Source organism: Trichechus manatus, unplaced genomic scaffold (assembly GCF_000243295.1).
Source record: "Trichechus manatus latirostris isolate Lorelei unplaced genomic scaffold, TriManLat1.0 scaffold00232, whole genome shotgun sequence".
NCBI classification, from domain to species: Eukaryota; Metazoa; Chordata; class Mammalia; order Sirenia; family Trichechidae; genus Trichechus; species Trichechus manatus.
This window is the reverse complement of record NW_004444168.1, coordinates 2,958,532-2,972,693: the sequence shown is the minus strand read 5'-3', so window position 1 is coordinate 2,972,693 and position 14,162 is coordinate 2,958,532. Positions and strand designations below refer to the sequence as shown.

Genomic DNA, 14,162 nt, shown 5'->3' with positions numbered 1-14,162 from the left:
TTGTTTGCACGGAGGGAGTCTATTGGTAACTCATCATTCTGTGATATTGAGGTTTAGAATTGATGCCTAATTAATGATAGAAATGGAGGATCAATATACTACTAACAAAATAAAATAAAATAAAAATAAACATATATAAAATAAAATAAAGAGGATCAAGTATAGTGACAATTTAAAAAATCAAGAATCATACTTACTCTAAATATTTGGTGAAACATCCATAAAAGATGTACATGGACAGAGGTATAAACAATATGTATCAGTATAGATGAAGTTTATGATGAAGGTGGTGGTTAAAAAAAGAGGTAGTTATGTAGGCATTATTTTTTTTTAAGTCTTCTCAAATGTCATGTTCCTCATTTCATTTCTTGACCAATCAGTATTTACAAATATGGAGGGTGAAATTTAATGGCTGAGGTCCCTGTGTGGCACAGATAGTTAATGTGCCCAAGTGCTAACAGAAAGTTCAAATTCTGCTAGTGGTGCCACAGAAAAAAGGCATGGTGAGCTACTTCCAGGAGATTACAGACATTGAAAACTCTGTGGAGTGCAGTCCTACTCTGAAACTCGTAGGGTTGCCACGAATAAGAATCCACTCAACTGGCAATGCATTACCTGTAATGGCTTCATAAACATGAGAAATTTGGATTGGTACATGTCACAATTGCTCAGATCTTTTTCCTGGGCCTCTGTCTTTGGCAGGTTCTAGAACTCCAGCTATGTCTATGATGTGTGTTTGTGTTTTAAGTTTTAGGTAATTCTAAACTCAATTTTATAAAGACATAAGATGGAATAATATCTCTGTTCCTTTTTAGGATTAATTTCATAACATGAAGGTGACTGTTTGCTTCCTCAATATTGGGATAGCAGTCCTATAAACATGTTCATATGCTATTTTGGAGAAGACGTCCTTGCCAAATGACACCCAGTTTTACCCACCCTCTTCCTACTGTTGGGAATCCCAGGGCTGGAAAATATCCATATCTGGATCAGCTTTCCCTTTTGTGCTGTGTATTTGATTGCACTCATTGGAAACTTCACTATCTTATTTGTGATCCAGACTGAGCACAGCCTCCACCAGCTTATGTTCTACTTTCTTGCTATGCTGGCTACCATTGACCTGGGCCTGTCCACAGCCACCATCCCAAGGATGCTAGGCATATTCTGGTTCAGCCTCAAGGAGATACTTTTTGATGCCTGCCTCACTCAGATGTTTTTCATCCACATCTTTACTGGTATGGAGTCTGTAGTCCTCCTTGCCATGGCTTATGACCGCTATGTAGCTATTTATAACCCTCTTCGCTATAGCACAATCTTACTAACAAGATAGTATCTCTCATTGGTTTTGGAGTAAATGGGAGATCTTTCCTCTGTGTATTCCCCTTTGTATTTCTCATCTTGAGATTGCCCTTCTATGGGCACCATGTCATCCTCCACACCTACTGTGAGCACGTGGGTCTTCCTTGCATGGCCTGTTCCAGTATCACAGTCAACATTATATATGGATTGGCAACCATTGCTATCTTGGGGTTTGACATCATGGCCATTGCCCTCTCCTATGTCCAGAGTCTCCGTGCTGTTTTCTGTCTTCCCTCCCATGAGGCCAGGCTGAAGTCTCTCAGTACCTGTGGTTCTCACGTCTGCATAATTTTGGCCTTTTAGACTCCAGCCCTCTTCTCTTTTATGACTCACCGCTTTGGCCGAAGTGTTCCCAGTTATATCCACATCCTTCTGGCCAATCTGTATGTAGTCATTCCACCTATGCTCAACCCTGTCATTTATGGAGTCAGGACTAAGCAGATCTGTGAAAAAATGCTTAGAATATTTGTCCAGAAATAAGGAATGGAAAAAGAACTCCAGTTTTTGTCTAGAAAATTAAGTGCAAATACATGTAAGTCTGAAGAATGAGGAGAGGACTTTGAAAGGATAAATGAAATGAGGACATAATTGATTAACGGGAAGGATGTCGTTTTGTGCATTTCATTCATTCAGTTGGTGAGACTAGAAGCTTTGGAGTCTAAGTCAAGGTGGAGCAACCAGTGAATATGATTATTTTGAAAATGAACATGAACTATATTCATAAGGCCCAAGGAGCTGAGCTTTGCCTCTTTCCCTTTTGGCACCAGGTATTTTCCCTTTCTCATTTCCCTTGTTGTGTTGTTTCTCCCTCTCCTTGTCTACCACATTATTGTTGTTGTTGTTGTTCTTCTTCTCTCCCTCTCTCTCTCTCTCTCTGTTACTCCCTCCCTCCCATAATTTTCTTTGTCACTCTGCTCCATTGGACATTCGTGTATCTGTTTCCTTTTTTTCTCTCTTTCTCTCCAGCTTCCTACCTTCATTTATCTCTATTTCATGCATTTTAAAATATATAAAAAAAAATGTAGTAGTTGATTTTTTGAGTAGGCTATTGATTGAGTTACTGGATCGTCAGCTTTAATAAAGGAAATTTTCCTATATGACCTAAGTGCCCAAGATGATGAACTTGCCACAAGAATCATCAGAGTCATATGGAAAAAAATGCCAATATGGTCAAAGAATCAATGTTGAAGGGCCACATCAGGAGGATTTTGATACAAGAAAGTATAACTAAAGGCAAGAGGCCTGGGAAACTAAGCAGAATATTAAGGGGTAACTATTACAGCATGGGAAACCCTGGTGGTGTAGTGGTTAAGAGCTATGACTGCTAACCAAAAGGTTGGGGGTTCAAATCCACCAGCCAGTCCTTGTAAACCCTATAGGGAAGTTCTACTCTGTCCTATAGGGTCACTATGAGTCAAAATTGACTCGACTGCAGTGGGTTTGGTTTTTTTTTTGGTATTGCAGCATACAAAGAAATTCTCCTATCTTTGTTTTCCTCCTACTTTTCTGACCACTTTTTTCTGTTTTCTTAAGATGCTTCTCTTCATCTACACCTTTTTCCTTCATGGTTTGATATTTCCAAGTTCAATCTTTGTAACTCTAGGTACATTCTCACAGATACTGAAATTCCACGTATACAAAACTAAACAACCACTCCACTAAAACAAAAAAAGATATTTCCTACATGATTTATAGAAGCACTATTCATTTAGAAGCCAATGCTGGATGCATTTGGGTCATATTAAATTATCTGTTTGATTTGAAAGAGTGCTCAGAATATTTGTCCAGAAATATGGAATGGAAAAAGAACTCCAGCTTTTGTCTACTAGTATTTAAAATAATTTCTCAATTGCCTGCCCCTATTTGTACACATTGGCTGAGAATTAGCTTGCCTCCCCAAATTGGCTCTAGGTTTCTTAAGAAAACATAGGCTGTATGCAAATAAATATGTTGAAAGCAAATACATACAGATCTATGAAATACTACTGGGTCTGAATAGGGAGAGGTTAATTCTATTAATGGAGTAAACCACCTATCAGGGAAGGCATCGTATATAAGTTAATGATTTATATAAGTTCCATAACAGGACTTTCATGAAAAGAAAATATTATGAGGATTATAATACAGGTTTGATGAAACCTTTTATTTGTATATCCACATGTAGGGTAGAGTGGTATAGTTAATACAGAGGGTGAAATGGGGACCAGGGATGGTCAAGTGGGTTAAATCAGGTCATATACCAGTTTTTTTAATGGCAAAGCATTTGGTATTTAACCTACAATAATTATCTCTGTATCATTGTAAATTGTCTCATCTGTAAACAATAGGCGAATTATATTTCTTGTGAGAAGAGATAATATGAACCAAAAGTTTGATACTGGATCTGACACATTCTATAAACTTAAAATGTAAACTATTATTATTTTCATGGTCTCGGAAACCATTGCTACTTTTGGTTGAATATTATTGCTTTCACATTATTCTCTCATAATTGGAAAATTATTTTCTGTTATATTTTTAGTTAAAACGATATATAAGTAGATGTTGTACTATCCTGTGAAGTACAGTGATGCTCTTTAAAGACTAATGGTCAAGTGTGAAAGAGAGGTGGCCAAATACTTGTGTTATTTGAAACCAGGATGGTCTTAAATTTGTAATTAATAAAAAAAAAAAAAACTCATTTGAAATTATATAATAACAATGCTTCTAAAGCAATCATTATGTATCAGGTACAGTTCCAAACACTACACATATTAAATGATGCAATTTTCATGACAATCTTATGATTTAGGTAGTATTTTGATTCTCATTTAGCACTTCGGGAAACTTAGGCACAGAGACATTAAGCACTTTGTCCAAGGTCACACAACTACTAATATGTTGGACTTGGATTCCAAACCAGGCAGTGTGGTTCCATAGTTTGCTTTTTACAACTACGCTATAATGTAGTAATATGTCTGATATTTTAAAAATTACTCTGAAATATTTTATTTGCATTGGAAATTTTACATGTCTCAGTGTTAAGTAAAAAATAGTGTTATAAGATTATATATAGTATGTAAAATATCAACAAAAATATTACTTTTGCTATTAAATTGACCAGATAGTAAATTATTTATACCTAGATAGTGAGATTTGTTTTTTATTATAAGTTTTATTGATTTAATGAAATGTCTACTGCTGAGCATAAGTACTTTTAATTATTATAAAATATTATTAAGTCACGAAAATTTTTAAAAACACTAAAAAAGTAAAATTGAATATCTTATGTTTCATCATAGCTTTTTGTCCACATTTGTCTGGTCTCTTTTTAACTTCACTTATACAGCAAAGCCTGTTCATCCCAAGGTACGTAAATACACTTGTCACCTTTTATTTTCATTTATTGTTAGTAATTACTATTTTATTTCTAATTTACTAATAAAAATAAAACATGCAGTCATCCTTGAATCCGCATAAAATACTATAATATAATCTCATTAGCTCTACCTTCAAAATAGATCCAAGACTCTGAGCATTTTCATTCACAACTCTCTGACAAACTTTGTCCAAGCCATCCAGCATCATTTCTCTCCAGCACTTTTTAAATAGTCTATTACTTGACTTTCCTGTGTTTATCTTACGACATCTACCCCTTTATTCTCAGAACAACCAGAGTCATCCCTTTCAAACATAAGTCAGATAATGTTATTGTTCTCCACTCACAAACTTTCAATGAGAAGCAATCTATTCACAGTAAAATCTCAAGTCTTTATTGCAACTGGCTATCCTTATTTCTGAGTTCTCCAGTTGTGACTCTTCCCTGTATTCATCCTACTTCCTTCCACACAGAACTGCTGCTGTTCTATGAACATAGTAGTTATGCTCCTGTCTCAACACATTTTCACTAGCTATTCCCTGGAATGTTCTTCAGTAGTTTATCCCTGTGGCTTGCTCCCTAAACTCATATCATTTCTCAAATGTGACTTTCTCAGTGTAGCCTTCTTTGATTACTCTATTAAAATAGAAATTCTCACCCTCTGTGATGGATTGAATTGTATCTACCCAAAATATGTATTGAATTCCTGACCTTCTGACCTTTGTACCTTTGGGTATGATCCTGTTTCAAAATACAGTTTTATTTGTGTTATGTTAATAAGAGAATACAGTATAAGGTGGATCCTAAACCTAATCATTTCTGAGATGTTTTCTGCCTATGTTAAGTAAACAGGAACACATTCCAAAATTAATGACATCATTAGACATCAAAAGCTCAGTCATAAGATTTTGCTATAGAGTGGTACGAACAAATATAGGAAAGATCAAAACAAAGAAGATTCCACTGTGCTAAAGGTCTCCTGCACTGAACTTCCATGTATTTTTCAAATCATGACAGTCTCCTCTGCTGTTTTTTTTCTCTCTCATCCATTACTGTATAATTTTATTTTTCCAGGATCTGTTATTTTTATCTATACTTTTCATATTATATATTTTATGATTCATGACTTTTTTTTATCCTCAGATTTGAATGCAGTCAGTTGTGCTAGATTACTCAGTTTCTTATGGCACTTTTTTATTCTTCTCTCAATATAATCAACATCTTTTACTGAGTCAATTTTCCAAAAGGTTTAATGCTGAGAATACAAAGATAACTAGACCAGCTTCCCTGATCTCAAGGAATTTATATATTTTCAAATTATTTTGCTAGAATGTAACATAGCAAAGCTACAATGGATGTGATTACAAACATTTTGGAGACTGGTGAATTAATTAATTAATGCAGCTGAGGTACAAGGTACAGAGTCAAATAAGCTGGGGCATTTGACCTGGTGAGGAAGGATGTCTAGGTTTCAACATAGAGTAAAACAACATTCCACAGTTAGTGAAAACATGAAGGAGTAGAGATTATGAGAGCTCTGGGTATGTTTGAAGTACAGTCAACTCTCAGGGTTCCACACCCATGCATATCAAAAATATTCAGAAATAAAAGGAAGGTTCCAGATAGCAAAACTTGAATTTACTGGGCTCCAAGGACTCTGCGGAATCCACATGAGTGAAGTGGTGTATAGACATACCCTGCTGTAGCCTCCTGCTATTTCACAGATCCTCAGTCTCTCTACAGCACTTGTTCTTTGAGAATTGTTTGCCTCAAGTCTCATTCGCTACTTGTGTTGTGTGCACCCTTTTTTATGTGAAAAGAAAAGTTCCAGGCTAGTAAGGGATGGCTGGCTAGCTATATGTAAAGTGCTGCAGCCTCAAGAACTTCAAGAACTGCAAGACCACAGCATCAGCCTTCCCAGAGAGCTCAAGAAACTCAGAGAAAGGCTACCTTCCACAGCAAGTGTTCAACTGTGATTAAACAACTATTTACATAGCATTTACATTACATTAAATATAAGTAAACTAGAGATGATCTAAAGTATACGGGATGATATGTGTAGGTTATATACAAACACTATGCCATTTTATATAAGGAACTTGAGTATCCGCAGAGTTTGGTATCCTCAGGAGTCCTGGAACCAATTCCCTGAAGATACTGAGGGACAACTGTACTTCATTTATTGAATGATGTCTTTATTAAAGTTGTTGGGAGATAATAAAACTGATTAAGAGAAGAAATGAAGCTTGTCATGGTAAAGAATTTAAAATTTTCATCATAATAAAGAGTTGTATCACCTCTTATGTAGCCAAATTACTTAACCTCTCTGACTTTTTATTTCTTTATTTCATATATAAGGATGATAACAGTAACCATTAGAGTTATTCAAATGTTTTTTAAAATAATTATTGCACAACACATACTGTAGTACATTCTACATAAAAAATACTAAATAAATTTTTTTTTCATTTTTTTTTATTGTACTTCAGTTGAAGGCTTACAGAACAAGAAGTTTCTCATGAAACAAAGTGCACATGTTGTTTTACGACATTAGTTAACAACCCCACAACATGTCAACCCTCTAACTTCTCGACCTTTTTTTTTTTGGTGAAAATACACATAGCCAAAGATACACCATTTCAAAAATTTCTACATGCACAGTTCAGTGACATTGACTACGCTCTTCAAATTGTGCTGTTATTCTCACTTAAGATGAAGGCTTACAGAACAAAATAGTTTCTCATTTAACAGTTACTACAAATGTTGCCCTATGACAATGGTTAACAATCTCACAACACATCAACAATATCTTTACTCAACCTTGGGTTCCCTATCACCAGCTTCCTTGTCCCCTTCTGCTTTCTGGCCCTTGTCACTGGGCTCCTGTAACTCGTTAGTCTCATTTGGTTTTACTGGGCTGTCCACTCCCAGGCTGAACAGTGTAGCTCGGAGGTGACTTCACCCTGAGCTAAAAGAGTGTCTGGGGACCATACTCTCAGGGTTTCTCCAGTCTCCTTTAGGCCAGTAAATCTGGTCTTTTTTTTGTGTGTGAGTTAGAATTATGCTGTACACCCTTCTACAGCTCTGTCCAGAACCCTCTGTTGTGATCCTGGTCAGAGCATTCAGTGGTGGTAGCCGGGCACCATCTAGCTGTACTGGACTCAGTCTGGTGGAGGCCTTGGTAGCTGTGGCCAATTAGTCCTTCGGACTAATCTTTTCCTTGTATCTTGTTCTCTTCATTCTCCCTTGCTCCCGAAGGGATGAGACCAGTGGAGTATCTTAGATGGCCGATCACAGACTTTTAAGACCTCAGACACTACTCACCAAGGTAGAATGTAGAACATTGTCTTTATAAGCTGTGTCATGCCAATTGAGCTAGATGTTCCCTGAGACCATGGTCCCCAGAGCCCTCCGCCCAGCAATTCAGTCCCTCAGGGAGTTTGGATGTGTCTACGGAGCTTCCATGAGCTTTCCTTGTACAAGTTGTGCTGGTTTCCCCAGTATTGTGTTCTGTCTCACCCTTCACCCAAGATACCACTTATCTATTGCCTATTTAGTATTTCCCCCCCACCCCTCCCAGTTAATGTTCTGTAACATCTCCATAAAACGCCATTTTCTCATTGCTCTGCTCTCACTAGTGATGGCTTAAATAAAGTTATGAGAGGAAGATATACGTATATATACTGATGTAGAGTTAAGGATTGTCTTGTACCTGTCAGTGTAATGCAGTACGTATTTGTATATATATATATATTTTTAAATATTTAAGTGTTTTACAGACCTCATTGGGTAAAGCTAAAAAGATAAATGAATGTCTAAAATTTCCGATTTCAGACTCAATGATATTAATCTTTATTTTTTATGCTTTTATAAAATAAAAACCAAAAGCAACAACAACATCACCAACACCACAATCTCTCACACTAAAAAAAAAATAATTTACTGCATGGTTGAGGAAAATTACAAATCCAATCTATTACTCAGTTCACTTCTGTCAAAATATGGTAGAGAAACAATATGCTCTTTAAGGTTTTCACCCTTCAGTTAATGACTTTTACATGTCTTTGTACCCTTTTAAGTTATGGTTCTTATTTGACTTATATAAACTCTAATTTTAAAATCTTCTCAGCCATAGTCAGCCTTCCAGATCTAATTCAAAATGTATCTTGAATACATTCTTTCTTCACTTCAAGTTCTTCACAGACTAACTCATCTCTCTGTATTCATTTTAACAATTATGCCTATCTTCACATATAATTTTAAGAATATTTCAGTCCTGCCTCAGTCACACAGTTGCAAGGAACTAGAATCTTCCAAGAACCTAAATGAGCAGATTCTTCTCCAAGTCTCCAGATAAGAGCCCAGGCCGGTTGAAACCTTGATTTTGGCCATGGGAGACCCTAAGCAGAGAGCCCAGAAGTTCTGGACTTCTTACCTATATAACTGTGGGCTAATAATGGGTGTTTTTTTTTCAAACTCTGAGGTTGTGGTAATTTGTTATTATTCAGCAATAGAAAACTAATACAGCCATGACATTTTCACTTCTTGTGCTTTCTATGGTACATAGTTCTAGGATTATTGTAAGTACTCAACAAATATCTGTCCATGGAATCTTAGATTACTTCTTCAATTTCTGTACTTACCTTTCAAGAAAAGCCTTCTTTTCATTATTTGTTATGGATCTTACTGATGAAAATGAAGGTTTGTAAAAACTCAAAGAAATGTATTTCTGCATAATTATCTAGAGACACTACTGCTGGTTTCCTCTAGATATTCAGATTTTTAAATAAGCCAGTTCAAAGATACTTTGATGTAATTTCTGATGTACCTCACACTCTCTAGTGTATCTAAATTATCTGCAAGTAAAGTTTCAATTCTAAAGTAAAAAAAAAAAAAGAATATTTCAGTGCTGTAGGAGACAAGAAATCAAAATAATTGATTATGCTGTTTCTATTATTCTGATCATTATACTACCAGACCACCACCCGTTTGCCATTTTGTTGTACTGTGGTGGCTTGCCTCTAGTTATTACGCTGGAAGCTATACCACTGGTATTTTAAGTACCAGCAGGGTCACCCATGATGGACAGGTTTCAGCAGAGCTGCCAGACTAAGACAGGTTAGGAAAGAAAGCCTAGGTGATCTACTTTAGAAAATAGTCAACGAAAACCCTATGGATCACAGCAGGAGATGATCCAATATAGTGCTGGAAGATGAGCCCTCTAGGTTGGAAGGCGCTCAAAATACACAGTGGCTAAAACAATGGACCCAAAAGTACCAATGATTGTGAAGATGATACAGGACCAGGCAACATTTTGTTCTGTTGTACATAAGGTTACCATGAGTCAGAGCCAACTCAAAGGCAACTAATAACAAAAACATACTATTGAGCAATACAGAAGGGGAAAATCACGGTGTGAGAGTAACCCATTATGTTTCATATTCAGAAACACTTCGTAAGTTATAAGACTAGTAAATATAGATAGTTGTGATGCCGATTTGATAGAGGAAGATACTTGATGATAAATTAGAGAAGTAGGATAAGTTTTTACACCAAGGAAAACTAGAAAGCCAAGCTAAAAACATCGGAAGGCAAACAGGAATAAAAGCATTAAATAATTACAGAGTCAAGTTATAAGAGAACAGTAACACACTGAGAGTTAAGTCTAGTGAATAGGAGACCGTTCTCTCTACTGGAAATGATCAATTACAAAAGAACAAGTTGAGAGGATGAAAGGCTGAGTAGAAATTTGTACAGGCTTACTGGACAAGGATGATTAAAATTGGAAATAAACATCTGCAAAAGACAGTGACTCTGGGAAACAACCTAGGTGTTGCAACTGAGCCCTGAAGGGCTAAATCATAGGAGTGAGGATGAAGCCAAACTAGTTCAGTCCCTGCAGGGATTGAAGTGATTCAGGAATCCCAAGTCCTCTAGTCTTCTACAAGAAAGCAAGATTGAAATGTGTTCTGAAGGAATATAACATTCCTCTAAGTCTCAAATAATGTCTATATTTTTAATATACCATATCTAGAATAATCTAAAAATGTCCAGTTACACAATGACACAAAATAAAATAATAATAATATCAAAAAGAGAAAACACAGACAACAGATTTATAGCCGCAGGACATACACATAACAGAGAAAATAGATTTTTAAAGGACATAAGATAAACTATTAAAATTATTGGCAGAGATTTAGACACTGGAAAAAAATTAAGCATCTAAGAAAATATCTCAAAATAAGAACAGATTGGTTGAACCACATATTAGGCACAAATTAAGAGAGAATTAGGATAATAGAATATGAGTTATAAAACATATATCTAGAATATCAGATAGATACAAAAGGGTGGAAATTTTAAACTGTTGATAGAGTAATGGAGGGGAGTGAAAATCTATACGTGAAATTGTAAGTCAAATAGGAAAGCACATAGAGAAGGGAGTGGTGAAATATTTATGAAAAAAATGGCTAAGTATTTTGTAAAACTTTCAAAAGACATTAAGTAAAATGTTCAATAAGCAAGAAAAAGTTGGAAAAGAAAAATACAAATAAATCCACACCGAAGAGGAAATTATAAATGCAAACAAAGGGAAAAGATATATTACCTTTAAAACAGCAACATTCAGATTGACAGCTGACATTTCAACCAAAAAGTAGAAGTCAGAGCACAAAAAAATATTTTCAAAGGTTTTAAAGAAAGAACAAACAAACAAGCAAAAAGCTAAGTTAGAATTCTATAACTTCAAAATGACTTTAAAATAAAGATGAAATTTTTAGGCAAACAAAAATTGACAAAATGTATTAACTGCAAAATTGTATCAAAGAAAGTATCAAAGTTTATTTCTCAGGCATGAGTAAAATTGCTACAGATAGTTTAGACATCCAGGGAGGAATGAGTAACAACAGGGTAGTAAATATATACAAGCATTTAAATGAATATTGACTATATAAAATAATAACCATAATATGCATAAGGTTTAAACTTTATAAGAATCAAAATGCACCAATAATATTATATGTGAGAAAGTAGATAAATGGGCTAAAATTGTTCTAAGATCCTTTCATTATCCAAAAGAGGTAATTCTACTAATTTATATTAGATTTTGGCAAGTTATGTGGGGATCTCTATGACAATGGCTAAAATAAATATAAAATGACATACGAAATCAAAGCAAATGGGGTATGTGGTAGTAATAATAACCAAATAATCCAGAAGTGGATAATCATTGTTGTGACAATGGTTCACAGGTCAGGTGGGTGTAACAGACTGTAAATATAAGTAAATATAAGATAATACATTAGATAGAAAAACAAGAGTAATTATCTTAAATGTGCATGAGCACTCTATTTTAAAAAGTAGCCTATTTAAAAGATTAAAACTGTCAGATTGCTTTACTTAAAAATTCAATGCTGCTTGTAAGGGGAGACAAATTATAGTTATATAAAAGGGCTAAAAGAAAAATATGAATGTTTATAAGTTGAGATTGCTGACCAACTTTATCTTAAACTCTGTAATTTCAACAAAATCAGGAAAGCAACATAGTCATTGTATTCCTAACATACTGCAGTTCTAAAAAAAAGACCCTTAGAAAATGATCTTCATTATATTGGGAGAAGGAAAAAAACTCCATGAAACACCAGTTAATCTAGCAACCATGTGTACATTCAAAATTTGATAATATCAAAACATCAAAAAATCGTTGAAATGAATAAAATGGTAAAATGAAATCATTAGGGAACAGACAATGGGGAAAGAGAACCAAGCAAACGTTATAAGAAAAGTGGTTGGAAATACAGATGGAAACTCTTACAGAAGGGAGCAATTACAAATACACGTTGAATGTATTTCTGTAACAAAGCATTTCTCTGCCTAAAGTTTCATAAAATTGCATATTGAATCTCATTTATATTACATGCTACTCCTCTTGCTTTCTTTTTTTTCCTGCATTAATATTTTCTTCACACGGTCATAGATCTGCTTAGTTCTGACTCCGTAGATAACAGGGTTGGGCATCGGTGGCACTATGACATAGAGATTGGCCAGAAGTATGTGGATATCGTGGGGGACATTCTGGCCAAAGCGATGTGTCATAAAGGAAAAGAGAGCTGGTGTATAGAAGGCAAGAATTACACAAACATGTGAACCACGTGTGCTAAGGGACTTGAGCCAGGCTTCACAAGAAGAAAGATGGAAAACAGCACAGAGTATCTGGACATAAGAAATAGCAATGGCTGTGATGTCAAACACCAGGATAGAAATAGCACCCAAGCCATAGATAATATTCATATTGATACTGGCACAAGCCAGGGGAGCAAGACCCATGTGTTCACAACAGGTGTGGGGGATGACATGATTACCACAGAAGGACAATCGGATAATAAGAAATATAAATGGAAACACAAAAGTAAATGACCTCACTAATATGCCAAGATCAATCACAGAAACCACCTTGTTAGTGAGAATGATGCTATATCGGAGTGGGTTGTAGATGGCCACATAGCGGTCATAAGCCATTGCCAAAAGGACTGCTGATTCCATAAGTGTGAAGTTGTGAATGAAAAACATCTGAGTGAGGCAAGCATAAAGATGATCTCTCTAAGTCTGAACCAGAAGATACCATGCATCTTAGGAATGGTAGCTGTGGAGAGGCCCCAGTCAATGGTGGCCAACATGGCCAGAAAGTAGAACATGGGCTGGTGGAGGCTGGTCTCAGCCTGGATCACAAACAGAATGGTGAAGTTCCCTAAAAGCACAATCATATACACTGCACAAAAGGGAAAGCTGATCCAGATGTGGAGCTTTTCCATTCCTGGGATTCCCAGGAGTAGGAAAGATGAGGGGTGGAGTGGAGTGTCATTGGTAAGGAACATTCTATATGGTAATGCGTAAGTTCCAGTTGTCAGAAATATGTGCTCACCCAGTCTGCATGGCACCAGATATGATCCTGCAGTGCTGGAGACATAAAGATGACATAAAAACATCATAAAATTATATACATTCTCTTTTGTATATAATTCTATCAACTTTAAATTTATTATGTACAGAGCACTAGCTAGAAGTGATATCTCAAGGATAAGACCCTAAAGGAAGTTATACAGCGAATTAAAATGCTCTACCTGGTACTTCCAATTTTGCTAGTCTTCTCTTTTCTGTTAGTTTAATAAAAATAGTCTTATTATTGGTATTATACAAATATTTTGCCTGAACATTCAGTTCATTAGTTACCTTCTCTGATCATTATCATCATCACTAACAAAATCTCTTTTAAATTTTGAAGAACTTGGTGTTCTTCCCTCCCCTAAATATAAAGGTAATCATTATTTCCAGTTGGTTGAATAACAATACACAGAGATTAACATATAAGATATGTAATAAATTTTCAGTAAATGCATAGATTCATAAAAAATTATGTGAAAATATTAAAAATCATTTTTAAATA

The 14,162-nt window shown here is 35.4% G+C and overlaps 2 protein-coding genes across 2 annotated transcripts; one reads left to right on the top strand and one right to left on the bottom strand.

Annotated features, from left to right (window-relative positions):
* The first annotated feature begins 500 nt into the window (after window positions 1–500).
* On the top strand, window positions 501–2,118 carry LOC101354479 (olfactory receptor 52E4-like). Its single transcript, XM_012559283.2, is given in 4 exon segments — window positions 501–617; window positions 906–939; window positions 942–1,310; window positions 1,313–2,118. Coding segments are annotated over 4 exon segments (1,047 nt in total). The 3' UTR covers window positions 1,840–2,118.
* A 10,513-nt stretch (window positions 2,119–12,631) lies between these two features.
* LOC101354231 (olfactory receptor 52E2) lies at window positions 12,632–13,707 on the bottom strand. Its single transcript, XM_012559282.2, is given in 2 exon segments — window positions 12,632–13,305; window positions 13,308–13,707. Coding segments are annotated over 2 exon segments (1,074 nt in total).
* Window positions 13,708–14,162: the final 455 nt, after the last annotated feature.